General features: G+C 44.1%; 1 protein-coding gene across 2 annotated transcripts in view; it reads left to right on the top strand.

Moving 5' to 3' along the window:
- The window catches only part of znf385a (zinc finger protein 385A), a 55,971-nt gene that overhangs the window by 34,625 nt on the left and 6,649 nt on the right, over positions 1 to 14,697 (top strand). For both annotated transcript variants that reach the window (XM_076739943.1, XM_076739944.1), the window contains 2 exons: positions 5,583 to 5,757; positions 12,658 to 13,017. In XM_076739943.1, the coding sequence (XP_076596058.1) occupies positions 5,583 to 5,757; positions 12,658 to 13,017 (535 nt within the window). The remainder of the gene's footprint in view (positions 1 to 5,582; positions 5,758 to 12,657; positions 13,018 to 14,697) is intronic.

The following is a 14,697-nucleotide window of genomic DNA, read 5'->3' as shown; positions in this document are numbered from 1 at the left end:
ATCTTGCAGTTTAAACATGTACACCTTTCACCTCTTACAGTTTCTTTAGGAATGTGTTGGAGGGCTTTCTATGCTGTTTTCTCTCCCCGGAGTGGGTATTGACACAGAGGATGTGGTGCATTTGTTTGGGCTTTGTTTTGGCGGTTGCGACCCTGTTGGAATTCAATTTGTTTCAGTTACAGTGTAGAGTTAGTAGAAGCAATAATCACTGCAGCACAAAGTCTCAAGAGCTGCTGCAGAAGCCAAGAGAGAGGACCAGTGTTTTTGCTCTTCTCTCGCCCATGCATCAACACTGACAAAGCCCGATCAAGATCTTGAAAATGTGCAAAGTTAGTTTCACATTAGCATGTTATGAATTAAGAATCTCTTTAGAATTAACAGCAGCTTCATCTGTTTGTCCATATGGTGTAGTTTATATCTAAACTCATAATGCGAGTTTAATGGCACGTTATACCCATGGGCAACTTCCACACATGACTGGTAACAAAAGAACGAAAACAAAAATCATATGGAAGTATTTTATGTGAAACGGTCCTATCTCAGACTTCTCTTCTTGCTGTGGATGAATGGGATAGACACATGACAACATCAGCGCCAAGTGTCATGTGTGCAGTGTATAATTTGGCTGTGATTCTCCTTATTCAGTGGTGCAGACTTCAGGGCCAGGGCGTGCATCCATCCACAATACACAACATTAAGGAGTGGACCGGTGCTATATATACTCTTCAGGTCTACAATCATGGTTTCCATGTGGTCAGGGAGCTGCAGGGCTGTAATCTTGAGCCTGCTTTTTGCAGAGTTCTCTGCCGTATGTCTTCACAGACACAGGAAACAGTTAGACAGAGATGTTTATATGATGAAATACTCTGAGCCTCGCAGCTAGCAATCAAACAGAGGCTTCTTCCGTGAAGACACGTCCCATTGGACAGAGTTAGGATATACAGTGCATCTGTCAAGAATTTAAAGAATTTAAATATTTAACTTAATGGTTAAAATATTTTTTAATGGTGACAGCTAAAAGGAAGACACAGAGAGCAAGAGAAGCACCTGATGTGTCCAGACTCCACTTTATTTTTGGCATCATATCTAGCCTAAAATATAACCAAATCAGGCGCAATGCTGCGTGTTGTTGCTCAAGCCAGAACATTTCTGACTGAAAAGCATGCACAGAATGGAGTGATCAATAGCTGTTTATAGCAGTAGGTTACACTTTTCCTCTCAAAGAATCATTCATGATAGATTTTCTATTTTCTGATCCTTAGAGTGATATCTGGCCATAGTCTGGCCCCGTCCTGGACAGATCCTCCCTCCTCCTCCTCCTCATGGTGCCATTGACACTTTGAATCATTGGGCAAGTGACTCAAGATATGACTTCATTTTCAGTTTCCTTTATTTAACCAGGTAAAAATCTTGTTAACATTAAAATCTAATTTTCCCAGACCTGACCAACAGCGCAGCGTAAAAATGCTGTTACTACAATTAATGCAGACAACATAAGCTAAACTAAGACAAATGTCACTAATCTCTGTAAACACATCTGCATTTGAATGCAGAATCTGTAGGGAAGGGACACGATTTTTGCTATCAGAAGCATTCTGGTCTACATTTGTCGTCTGTAGTATTGATTGTATGCAAACCATTGTGGGCAGAACACATTGGCCAAAATGCAATCTCAGAACCCAACTCAGTCATCTGACAATGATTGAGCTTTTTCTTACCTTTATTTTTATTTATATGCATATGCAGATATCTGTTTACAGAGATTAGCCGAAATGTTGTCTTTGAGCATGGAAGAGGAAGTCTTGGCCCAGATATCCGGATCCGGATATCTGCTGGCTACATTGGCTGTTGCCCCCAGAGACTAAATGTCTGAGACAATGGCTGATGGGTTCTGAGACTGAACTGTCGCAAACTACAGTATACAGCAGATCTAGATGACATGCAATAGAAGAGTTTATGTTTATTTTAAGATACATAAACAGGTATCTGTCTATGCTAAAGTAAGGTCTCCCCGCTGAAGATCGTGTCATGTTTATTTGTGCAAATGTGTGAGACGTAACAGCCAGTGACACCTACAGCAGCCCTGGATTACAGTATGTCCCGGCTCCTGACAGATGAAACACATGCACATACACACTCTGCTGTCAGTCACTTTCACCTCCAGTGTGCACAAGAAAATAAGCACACACTGCAGGAACTCAGCAATGTCAAACTGTGCGTAGTTTGTGCTGTCCTACTAAACCTGGCTGGAGAACAACTGTCCTCCATGTTGCCAGAGAATGACCCCCCCCACCCCCCACCCCCCCACCCACACAGTGTCAAGTCAGGATGAATACATCATGGATGAAAATAATACAGTGTGAAACACATCAAAGAATCCTGCACTGCATTCCCCACCTCATTTTCCAGAGATTACTTTGCCCTTGATGCTGATATTTATCTGTCTTTATCTGCCATTTGTGAGTTGATTGGGTTGCTTAGGTCAAAGAAAGCAGCTTACCATGTAATGTCGTGATCAGTGTATTTGTCTTCGAAGGATCCGGTTCTGCCTTCCTGCTCCCACCCCTTGCTCCCCTTATTTCACGCATCATTTTGCCATCATTCATTCGTCCCATTTGATCTTTCTCACTGCGCCTCTCTCATTCTCTGCCTGTCTCTCTCTCAGCAACCTTCTCCACCTCTTTCTATCTGTCTCCCTCTCTCAAGCTGCATTATTTACAGTGTGGAAATGCCTAAAATTGCCTGCCACTACTTATTATAAGATGCATTCGTCAAGGGCATGGATTAGTGTCTGGCTCTGACAGCCCCAGTGCATCTTGGGAAAGTGGGAGAGAGGAGACTTGGAGGAGAAGGAGAGGAGAGGAGGAGGAAAGGATTGGGGGAGGGTTTGTGTCCTACTGTCCCTGCGTCATGTGGTGGTGTGAGGTGTTAAACGGTGGTTTATGCAGAATAACCTTGGTGGCGTGCTGCATTAGTGACATCATAGGCTCCGTCGCGCTGCATTGACCAACGTCACAGTCGCTGCAGCAAGACCAGGCTGATATGCATCCTTATTCTCTCCCTCTCTTCTTCACCGCTCTCCCCCTTGTTTTTCTTTCACTCCCCCCCGACACACACACACACACACACACACACACACACACACACACACACACACAGTGTTTCCTGCTTGTTTATTGTCCCAGTCTATCTGTTATTTTCTCTCACTTCTCTCCTTTTTTCCTTCCTCTTTGTCTCATCTGGAGCTGCAGCTGTAGCTATGCTGTAACATCACAGCTTTCCCCTCAGAATGATAGTCATGCTGGAAAGCACTTGTTCAGTTTGAACCCCTTGCATAATGAAACACAGGCATCACAAGCTGATACGGTGCAGCTTTTTTCCTCTTTCTGAGATTTTTGTCTCTTTCATCATTCACAGTCTCGGTCCAGCTCTTTACATCACCTTCCTTGTCTTGTAGTTCCCTGGCTAAGCACCTTCTCTCCTTCATCTTCCCTTCATTCTATTTCCCTTCTATCCATCCAGGACCTCACACTGATACTCAGCTGCTTGGCAGTTGATCCCCTTGGCTTGGTGGGAGAGGTTAAGAGAGCCTTTGTGGTCACTTTGCCATGCAGCTCTATACACCTCTCTATCTCCCCTCGTTCCTTCTGAGAAATCCCTTCTCTCTCAGCAGTCCCCTGCCACCCCCACCATTGCTCTCTCTACCTTGATCTTCACGCTTGCTAAAGCAGCTCCTTAAGACCCCTTTGACAGGGTACAGTTACAGCGGGTCAGCTATATCTAGAGTGCTGTTTGTCATCATGATTTGAAAGAAATGTGATCTTCTAAGCACTATAGCCACTGTCCCTGGTTTACCATGCCAGGTCACGTCCTGAATTCCATCAGGGACACGTGTACAGCAAACATACACAACCAGCCCCACAAACATTACTCATCACCCCCTGCCTGCTTTGCCAATCCAGTCTATCCCTGCTCCTGAGCCTCTGGTCAGTGTGATGTCCTAAGTGTCAGTCAAATTCTCCAACCCTTTCAGCACCTATGGCAGCTGTCAGCCACTATTCAAGACCATGTCTCTCCCTGGCAACTATCTGTAATCCAGCCACTTAATAATCATCTTCATGATCGGTCCCTTGATACGAACATTTTATGTCCAGTACAGCACATAGCATGAAACATCTGCTCAGTCAGAGTACTTGTGGAGATAGCAGGGAGCTCAAGTGCAGCACTGACATAATGTCTCTGTACCAGCAAGGAGCCTATTTGTTTGTTTAATAGAGGGACACTTAAAACATGAGAGAGGGGCCATAAAGAACGGGCAAACAGATGGCAAATAAAGTCGCATGAAAATCCCCTGCCCACTTACATGTGCATGTCTGTGTATATGTGTGTGCTATTATTTTGTTTCTACAGTCACCACACTGTGAAGCTAGACTTCTGGCGACAGCTCAGTATAGCAGCCCTGCATCTCATCCGCCATGTTGACTCACATACCTCTATGCAGACACACAAATATACGCGGACTAGCGACAGACTCCCCTGGTGTCCCAGCAGTCTCCTGACAAATGACACAACGCTGGTGTTTATTCTCTGAACAAACACATTAGCTAGTAGCTAGCCTTTCATCAGGAGATTAGCTGCACTAGCTTCTGTAATGGATCTCTGCACCATTCTTTTTCTTCACTGGAATGCAGGATGATCTCCAATCCCTGAAACCCTCCAGGTTCACAGTCCACATCCCCATTTTATCTTTTTTTATGAGATATGACAGACAGGGGCTTTGCTGCCTGCTAGCATGTATATTTAGATTTTGACCACTCCTCAAGCAATTAAGTCTGGGACTGTGCAAGAGCCTGACCCTTTTCAGTGAGCAGCTGAAGGCGATCACAGAATTTATGTTGTAGGAACCCATGCATGCCAGCTTCCCATTGATAATGTACTGTGAAAATGTGTTAGTGTGTGTGTGTGTGTGTGTGTGTGTGTGTGTGTGTGTGTGTGTGTGTGTTTGTCTGTGTTGTATGTGGGAGTATCAGCATGGGATTTATGAGCCCTCCAGGCAGATAATGTGGCATCCCACTGGCCCCGAGTTCAACTCTCTTTGGCATGTCTGTCAGCGTGACTGTAGTAATAAAAGCTGGAGCCAAGTATTGTCAGGGTGTATGTTGAGGTTTAGATGGCAGGGAATGGATGTCAAAACTTTGAGCTCAGAAGTTATGTCCAATATAGACAAACAGGTCATCCAAAAGCAGATGTACTGTTTCACTGCATGATGATTTTTTTGTTAATTTGAATCCTGACAAAAAAGATGATTGAGGGAAAAGGGTTGTGGGGGTTGGAAGGTCTCGAATGTATCCATCACTGCTTCATTGCATCCTTTTGTTCCTATGCTTGTAATCCATCTGTGTATCCACTGTAAACCCGCCTGCTGTCTGTGGCTCCACAGAGTGTATTGAATAACATGCTGTCATAATGACATGCATGTGTGTACGGATGTCACAGTGAGTCTAATCCCGCCTGCAATGTTTTATTCACCTGTCGGCATTGGAGTTACATTAATATGTTTTTTTTTCCATGTTGTCCTGTAGAGCCAGGCAGAAGCCCATTACAAAGGAAACCGCCATGCCAGGAGAGTCAAAGGCATCGAGACCTCTAAGAGTCGTCCTCAGGAGGGGGACAAGCCTCATACAGTGCCCCCCACCTCCTCCCCGTCCCCACCTGGAGCCCCTGGCACTGCCCCAGACAGCGAGCCTAGCAAAGCGGGTAAGAGAGTGGACAATACTAACAGAAGCAGAAACGGAAAAGGTGCTTGTGTCAGTTTTGTTGCACAATCCTCAATCCCAAAAACGTTGGGACAGTGTGTAAAATGTAAATAAAAACTGAATGCATTCATTTGCAAACTGTGTACAAATCATTCCTGAGCCCATGTCGTAATATCTTTTATACAATCATGTGTTCAGAAAGTGGTGAACCTCGCTCCATCCTTGCTTGTGAAAGACTGAGCCTTTCATACCCAATCATGATACTATCACCTGTTACCAATGACAGGGGCGGGGCTTGTGGACAGGCAAGCCAGGCAGATGCTTAGAGCCCCCAACCTCTGTTGGTCCCGGGACCTCACTTTGAGACCACTAATCTAATTTTTTTCAGTATTCATCTCAAATGTCCCAGAAATTGTGCATTTATGTGTGCCAAATTTTTGCGGCGTGCACGGGTGGGGTGGGGGTCCCAGGGATTTCTTGCTTGGAGCCCCAAGAGACCCGAGCAATGCCACTGATGAATGAACCTGTTTACCTGTGGAATGTTCCAAACAGGTGTTTTTGGAGCATTCCACAACTTTCCCAGTCTTTAGTTGCTCCTGTCCCAACTTGTTTGAAACGTGCTGCTGTATCAAATTCAGAATAAGCAGATATTTACAAAAATCAATGAAACTGATGAAATCAAACATTAAATATATAGTCTTTGTACTGTTTTCAATTGAGTATACGTCAACAAGGATTATCAAATTGTCACATTCTGTTTTATTTGTGTTGCACACAGAGTCCCAACTTTTTTGGAATCGTGACTGTAGAAATAATCATTACAGACTGTACAGGATGTTCAGGGTCTTATCGTGTTGTTGGAAAATGGAATGGAAAATATGCAAGAATAACAAAGGCATCTAATTATAGCAATTTTGCAGTGTATTGTTCTTTCTGTGAGCATCTTAACCCTCTGTGTGGTCTGATGTGGCTGCAGCAGAACTTTACAGCCAAAAACATTGTCACACAAACCACAGAAACTATTTGCTCTGACAGTTGGGTCTCACATACTGACTCACATTCAGAGACGTTTCTATTGTGAAAGAGCTAAATAAAAAAATTCAGGTGCCAGGATAGTTTAACAGTCTGCTTCTTTTTGAGATAACTGTTTTAAATCATAGTTTGATTTCACAATAGAGAGGAAGTGACTTTAAAAGTGGGGCACAGATGAATAAGTTCCTTACTGTGGTTCTGGACACATTAAATTACATTAAGAAACTCAATTTAGCCTTAACTTCAAAGCAGCTGGTCCAAGTCAATCTGAATTGACTGAACAGCCAGTGATCAGGTGACTGAAGGCAAGCAGGTTGATAGAAAAACAGGAAGAGTCTGACCCAGTTTTCCAAGATGGTTGAGAAGTCTAAATTAAAATCATGGCACAGACTTGACTGAATATATAACATTCAAAAAGCATTCATTACACCTGCTAAAGACAAATAAATAAATGTTCACTGTCGAAAGAGATACTCGTGCTTCATTAGTTTTTTATGTCTCAATTAGGGACAATAATGATTTATCTTGACTGGCCAAAAGCTGGGTAGCACAGAGAGGATATTAGACTAACCAACATGAAAACCAGACGTCTGGTGTCCCGCTTGAGTGACGGGCTGATCAAAGCAGAAGCATCGTTACTGCACCACAGACAATCCTGTGTATTAGTCCAGTGAAACCACAGCAATGCTTCATTCAGATGAGCAATCTGATTTGGTGTCCATCCATTTAGACGGTTGGCATACATGGCAGTTTTTTGGCATCTTTTCAAGGAACCCCACTGTGGCGTGCATATGTTGGTGAGTGAGTTATTAAGAAGTGCAACACCATGTGTCACAGTCAAAACAGACCATGTTGCCTGAGCCCTGGATGGTGGTAATGAGTGCTAAGACTGATTGAGAAAAAATAAAGATGACACCATTATGGAAGAGTCTGATAGACCAGGATCCAAGCCAGCATCCGATAGGGCAGAGACAGCAGCTGATCTGACTTGATTGAAAAGTAATTCACTTCTGGCAGATTGATTTATTAGTTGATGAGGATGGTTGAAGCCTTGCAAGCTCTTTCTTTAGCAGTATGTCTTTAGCTGTCTGTGTTGTCTCAGTCTTATTTTCTCTCTGTCTTGCTCATCTTCCTATTTCTAGCTATAATTCAGAGGCTGGGTGCTGTGTGTCTCTGCCCTTCTCTGTTCTCCACCCAGAATTTTCCATTCCCTCAGTGCCACCGCTCTGTCCTTGGATTACACACAAGGCAACGAGTAGACTGGCCACGTTTTGTTGACATTTACAAAAGTTTCTGTAGCTGACTGTTTACCAGACATTTCCACCTTATTGACAGGAGGGCGCAGAGCAAACACAAGGAATGAAAAGATGAAACTCGATTCCAATAAATGCCAAAATGCAGCAACATAGCAGAGCAGAGGCTTTGGCATTTTACTCTCTTTGACCCTTATTCTATCCATAAAAATAACACGAAAGCTAAATGTCTTTAGCTGATCCCGGAGTAGTAAGAGGGCCAGTCCTTTTCACTCTCCTTTCCTCATGGGGGATCTGAGATCAGCTCCAGGCCGGTTGCTATTAGTGAGACTTCAACTCCAAGAGCATGAGCAGCCAAAACAAGCCTGCCATGATCGAGATCTGAAAGTAGCAACATGTGAAAGAATGCCTTTTTCCATCCAAGCCTCTGTCTCGTGACCCTAGAACCTTGTCTCTTCCTGGTTCGCCTGCACGCTTGCTTGCTTGTGAGAGCGTGATTGTGTGTGTATGCATGTCCTCAGTATGATCCCGTCCCTCCGCTCCACGGTCTCATGGGACAGATCTTTGGGAGCAGGCAGCTGTGCGTGGCCTCAACTGGGAAAGCAGCGACTGGAGGATGGACACTGTGGTTTGGCCTGTGGAGGCTGACACGGGTCATTCTGGGGCAGTTCCTCTAAAACTGACACACAGATACATACACATAATGCATGCACACGAATACACATACACCAACAATGTGGCCAGGCCCATACGAGCACAGCACACAGATAGAGGAACGAGAAGATTTCCCACAGTGCAAATCCCTTACAACACAGAGCGGCATTTGTTGTTGATGATGAGTGATTTTTTCTGTAAATGGTCTACTTGTTGATCTGGGGTTTTACACAATATCACATTCCTCTGAAACAATCAGATGTGATGCAATAGAAGTGCTGTACAGTCTAGCATTGTTATGACCTTCTCTTTTATACTGCATCATTTCTCATTAACATATCAAATGCAGTCGACAGTGATGGCCATAAACACGACACATCAAGACCTTGCTGAAGGCTAGAACAGTGAGTTACGACGGGCTGTTTGAAGCTGTTGATTCCTTAACCTTACGGCTATTAGAACAGGTCACGCATTTTATAGCCCTCAAAGGGTTTGTGGTCAGAGTTGCCCCCAAAGAGGAGGCCCTCGGCTTTAAGGGATTTGGAACGGTGAGCTGAGGGTTTGGCTGGGCCTGCGGGTGATGGAGAGGCAGCTGTTTACTTGGAGAGAAGCTCTGCTCTTCCCTCCCTCCTTCTCCTCCTCTTTATCCCTCTGCTGTCTGACACTCCCACTCTAATGAAGGGCCCTGTTAAAACCACCCTGATATTATAGCGCTCTTTAGACCACACAAACACTCACGCGCACACACACACACACACACACACCCAAGGTCAATTAAACAGATGACTTTCATGTGATGGCTTGGGTTGCATGGCTATGAGGTGACTCTAGTGTTGAGTTACGCAGAGTTGACGCTTATTTGCTGGTCTTTTCAGGGAATTTTCAGGGAATTAGCCAGTCTTTTTCTCAGAACTGGGATATTTGATGAAATCTACCTGATATAATCAACATGAGACTCTAATAAACGTAATTTGAATGTTTGTGTGCGTGTGTGCGTGTGTGTGACTCAGAGTTCAGATGCAAGCCAGACTGAGAAAAAGCCACCCAACTGCATTATGAATGAGGCTCAGCTCGGGGCAGCATTGGGTTTCGTAGCTTGTTAATGATTAAGAAGGGGGGGGGGGGGGGGGGGGGACTACACTGATCTCTCACACACACCAAAACAAGTACATACACATAAAAACATGCCCACCTTCGAGCAATCATACCCACACAGTCAATACACCAGACCTGTGTTAAACCTCCTGGTATTTTTGCTGGAACAGTTTGTTGATGACTTGTAACTCACAACGAAGGAAGTCTCTGTAATCTGTTTACCTTGGTTTAAATTGCACCGCTTTTATCCGACATTTAAAATAAACAAAGCATATCCATCACTGCATAATGTTCCACACAGGACTGATTACAGCAATAACTCTGCTGTTCTGCTTTCAACTTTACATCTCATGTAACGGCAAAAAGCCTCCTCTTAACGTGGTTGCCGACCCAGTGGGATCACTTACATTCTTTGTACAATAAGGAACACTTGCTGACACAGGCACTCCTTAATATAATACCTTCCTCGCCACATCCACAATCAGATAGTTTTCACATTTCCAAGCAGCTATTGCAAACTGGAGAAAGACTTTGGGAGTCAGGATGAACTTTGACTCTTGCAGCAAACAACGGAAGTGCTTTTGGTCTGAATTTGAATTAGACTGTATTAAATCCCATGGCTTTATCAACAAAACCTCTCCCCGTGGACTGCATACTATACATAGCTTTAATTTCCTGAAGTGGGTTAAGGCAATGCAGACACACCAGGCTATAGTGTAAAGCATCTGGACTGAGTTATCTGCCTCTGCTGACCTCTCCCAGTGAATAATGTCTTCTTCTGTTTGGCTATGAGGCCAGCTAGTGGGAAAGAAGGTCAGTTAAGTGCCTTATCAATGTTTAATTAGACTTGCAACATATCCCCAGTTTCTGGAGAATTAAGTAACTCTGACAGCCAAATTTTCAGGGCAAGAAAAATAATTTGTGTCTGCTGCTCGGTGAGAGTACTGGAGCAAATCTCTCACACTTTTCATTTCAGTCAGTAAATACGACAAAAAGAAACACTTTGCTGCTCAGTGAGATTCAGAGTTTCTGGTTGCTGAGAAAGATGGTGAATTATTGTGGGTATGAGGGGCCTGAGGGTTTAGCCTCAAGATGAACTTGTTCTAAGGGGGATGAGTGTAGGAGAGATTCACTGTGGTATGAGGTGAAAACAGTGCCTGGATGTGATGGTTTGGTATGGCAGACCTCATGAAATCCCTCATTACTATTTGGCCAACCACCTTCATTCCCCAGCACTTGATCTTAACTCAAACCACATGTTATGGACGCTGTAGATTCTGGGTTTGTTTCTCCTCATTTCATGTGTATGTGCCGGCCTGTGCGTGGGCAAAATCCAACAACAATACAGGAGAGAACTGCTTTTGCTTTGTCACTGTCTTTCCTGCACTTGCAGGTACAAACTCTGCTATCAACTTAACCAGCTCAGTCAGCGATGTGGCAACATAAGCACATTATGAGACACAAACCTCTCCAAAAGAGCATTTACCCTCACAGTGCACTTTGATCCAAGCCTGGTTTATTGACTCCTCAATGCCATATCGAGTCAGAGAAAGAAATATCATTTTTTCTCCTTTTCAGCAAAACATCTGTTTGACAAACGTTCTGTGCAGCCAGCAGCTTTGCAGCTGGAAACTTCCAATATGGAAAGAGAGAATTTTGATCTTGGACAGCAGTGGAATGGAAAGCATTCACAATGGCATGTTCATCAGAGATGATGTAATGGAGTAGCCAGGGCAACTCTGAAGTTATACGTATTACACAGATGATCATATAGTCACCGAGTGGAACAAAATCACAACCCCTGTGGACTCATGTAACAAAATGCCAAAGCATATGTGGAAATCCTTAAAAGGAAATTGAGCGGTTAAAGTCAATATTTGTTTTCTTCCCAGAAATATTCCATGTTATCCCTTTAATGCCATAATCCAGTGGGGCTTTTCCGTTGCCTGCGCTCGACGCTACATCCTGTGGAGCTTGGAGAAGGGCCTGCTAGTGCCTGATGATGGGGGAGTTCTGAATACCCCACCCAAATTTAGGGGGTCTTTTTTCAGCCAACACCCATTGCTTAGCGAATACCAGAGTCATTGCGTATGGGAGTGGCTGACCAGAAACATGTGTCTGGAAATGTAAACATGTTCTGTGATGGAAAAAGCAAAAGACACCATCATACAATCAGACACATGCAACAAAAAGAAATGAAAATTGCAGAGAGAAAGCAGAGGGAAAAGTAAGAGGAGAGCTCACTTATTTCCTTTGGACTTCATGTCTTGCCCTGTGACAAAGCAAGTGCCATGTTGCTTCAACCCCAGCCAGAAACAACAGGTGTGTAGGAAAGAGTCAAAACACGCACAGGCAGAGGTATCTGTCTCCGATTTCTCCCTTCAGAAACGTTTAAATAAGATGAGACCACATCAGTGGCAGATTGGCTTGAAAGCATCAAAAAGCCTAGAAACATTAAACGCATACCCGTCCCTCTACACTCATGGGATGTCAGATTTCCTCCTGCGATCCACTTTATAAGTCAGTTAGATTAAAAGGAACTCTTTTCAACCACTTGTGGAGCATACAGTAGGAAATAAAAAGCACTTCCGTCTGCAAGCTCTTTATGTTGGTCTGTCTGATCTTAGCAGCAGGCCGTGCTGTCCACATTCAACTGGGAGTGGTTAGCGATGTGGTTTGACATAGCACTGAGGTATTTTCAGGGGAACTCTGCTTCGCCACAAAGTTTAAAGACAATGAAGTCAACAGTAAAACACTTTATTGTTTGAGTTATGCACTTTTTAGACTACAGAATCAGGTCTTTGATTTTTGTCCATGGTGCACATGCATTCATTTTTCTTTCTATGTTTCTGCTTTTGCTTCTGTAGATGAACCACGGTCTCTGTCACAGTTAAACGGGCCCCTGCTGGCCCCGGGGCCCCTTCTTCCTCTCACCACCCCACCCACCCCACCCATGGACTCCCCCGTGCCCTCAGTGTGCCCCCTCCTGCCCACCCCGACCCCTCCCCTGATGCCCCCTTCCTCCTCCTCCCCAGGCTGCGGCAGTGGCAACGCCAGCTCAGAGCAGCCCGGAGCTGGACCCCCAGTTTCAGGAACCACCGGCACCTCGGCCTCCAGCAGCCCATCCAACCCGGAGACAGAGGAAGACAAGGCCAAGAAGTTGCTGTACTGCTCCCTGTGCAAGGTGGCTGTCAATTCCTTGTCACAGCTGGAGGCCCACAACAAAGGTACGATAATCTGTGAGGTCTGATTGGCTGAAATCACTGCAGTACTTCGGCACTTTCCAGGAAATAGTTGGTAATCAAACTAATATTCTCCTTGGATCGCCCGTTGATGAACTATGACTTTCTGCAGAAGGAACTTTGTCCCTCTGATTTCCAGCTATGGCTGGATTCTTCTCTGTTTACTCAACCCGCACAGCTGTTGTTGTTGTTGTTGCTGGAAACAAAACACAGCACATCCTGTGTATCAGAGGAGTTTTACCAACAAACACCCATTTAGCAACAACTGAGTATGTTACGACTTTCTAAAATGGAATTTGAAAATTGTGAAAAAAAGTGAAAAAAAAAACAAACTGCTGTGGTTCTCTGTGTAATACCATAATGTAAAGACAATTAGTGGGCTTGGAGGAAAACCAAAATTTGGCCAATTAAAGAGAAGAAAGTCATTGAAAACCCCAGTTTCAGTTCACAACTCTGACAGTTTAACAGTGCTGCTTTTAAATGATGCTGGATATCTACATTTTTCCCACGAAATCAAAATATTTACTTCATAAAGAAGAGTCACATATCACATAACATCAACCATTCATGTAATAAGACTTGCTGTTAAATTCTCACCTATTTACAATTTTTTATCTTATATATTGTATATTAGTATTTATATATTTTTTACATTCTGCACTACTTCTAAATTAGTAATTGCTGCTTTTCAGACAGATTCAGAACATGGCATTTTACTGAGTTATTACACTCCTCACACCAGGTGTCTAGAACAATGCAGCAGTTTTTTTATGAACTGTGTGGAGGCTGAATCATGTGTTAAATGTGAAATAACACAAATAGACATTGTTTATCTTAGCTTTTGGCTCAAAGACACACAAACTGCTCCCCACGTATTACCTGACCGCCCTCCTGTCAGTGTTACCAGCTGAGCTGATGACTTGACTGCGACCCAACAGAGGGTACTGAGAAGAGCACTGATCAGCAGATAAGCAATCTGTTTGACACTGACAGCCTCGGCCTATGTAACCGAGCACCGATCTCCTGGTTTCAGGAGCTCTGTCGAGGTGCCTCACCTGTGTGTGGCCGCTCTCTCATGCCGCACTTTGCTAACACACTCCATTTGCTTCACCCACACAAGACATAATAATATAAGAGAAAACTCTCCTGCACTCAAACATTAATGATTTGTCTTGTCATTTGCAGCACGCAGCATAAAAGCTGTTCCCCATAGCCTAAAGCCTTCCACTTGAAAAAGTTGCAGAGGAGGATGGTAAAAGCGGGTAACCACTGCATGAGGGATTTAAGCGGGGGAATAGGAGAAAAATAGGTTGTTATGTGGGTGAGCTCACCACAGTACCAGCTTCAACATTCTGTCATACAGCTTTCACACATGATGACACTTTCTCAGGGCACCAAATACCCCTCAGGTGTCCGCTGCCTGCTTTAATCCTTCATGCCCTACCAACTTAGCAATCTTTTTGACCTTGTTCCCCCCTGGGGACATTTTGAATGTGCTGACCTCCACTCTTTATTCTGGGGAGTTACACACTCCCCTGCACATAAAGAAAAAATACAGAGGCACAACAGACAATGAGGCACTGACTCACTGTAACTGCATCCCACTTGCCTTGAGTAATGTTTGGTGCAGCCAGTTCAGCCATGAAAGCAGACAACAAATACCTT

This window comes from Chaetodon auriga, chromosome 10 (genome assembly GCF_051107435.1).
Source record: "Chaetodon auriga isolate fChaAug3 chromosome 10, fChaAug3.hap1, whole genome shotgun sequence".
Lineage (NCBI taxonomy): Eukaryota > Metazoa > Chordata > Actinopteri > Chaetodontiformes > Chaetodontidae > Chaetodon > Chaetodon auriga.
This window is presented reverse-complemented; position numbering and strand designations above follow the sequence as displayed.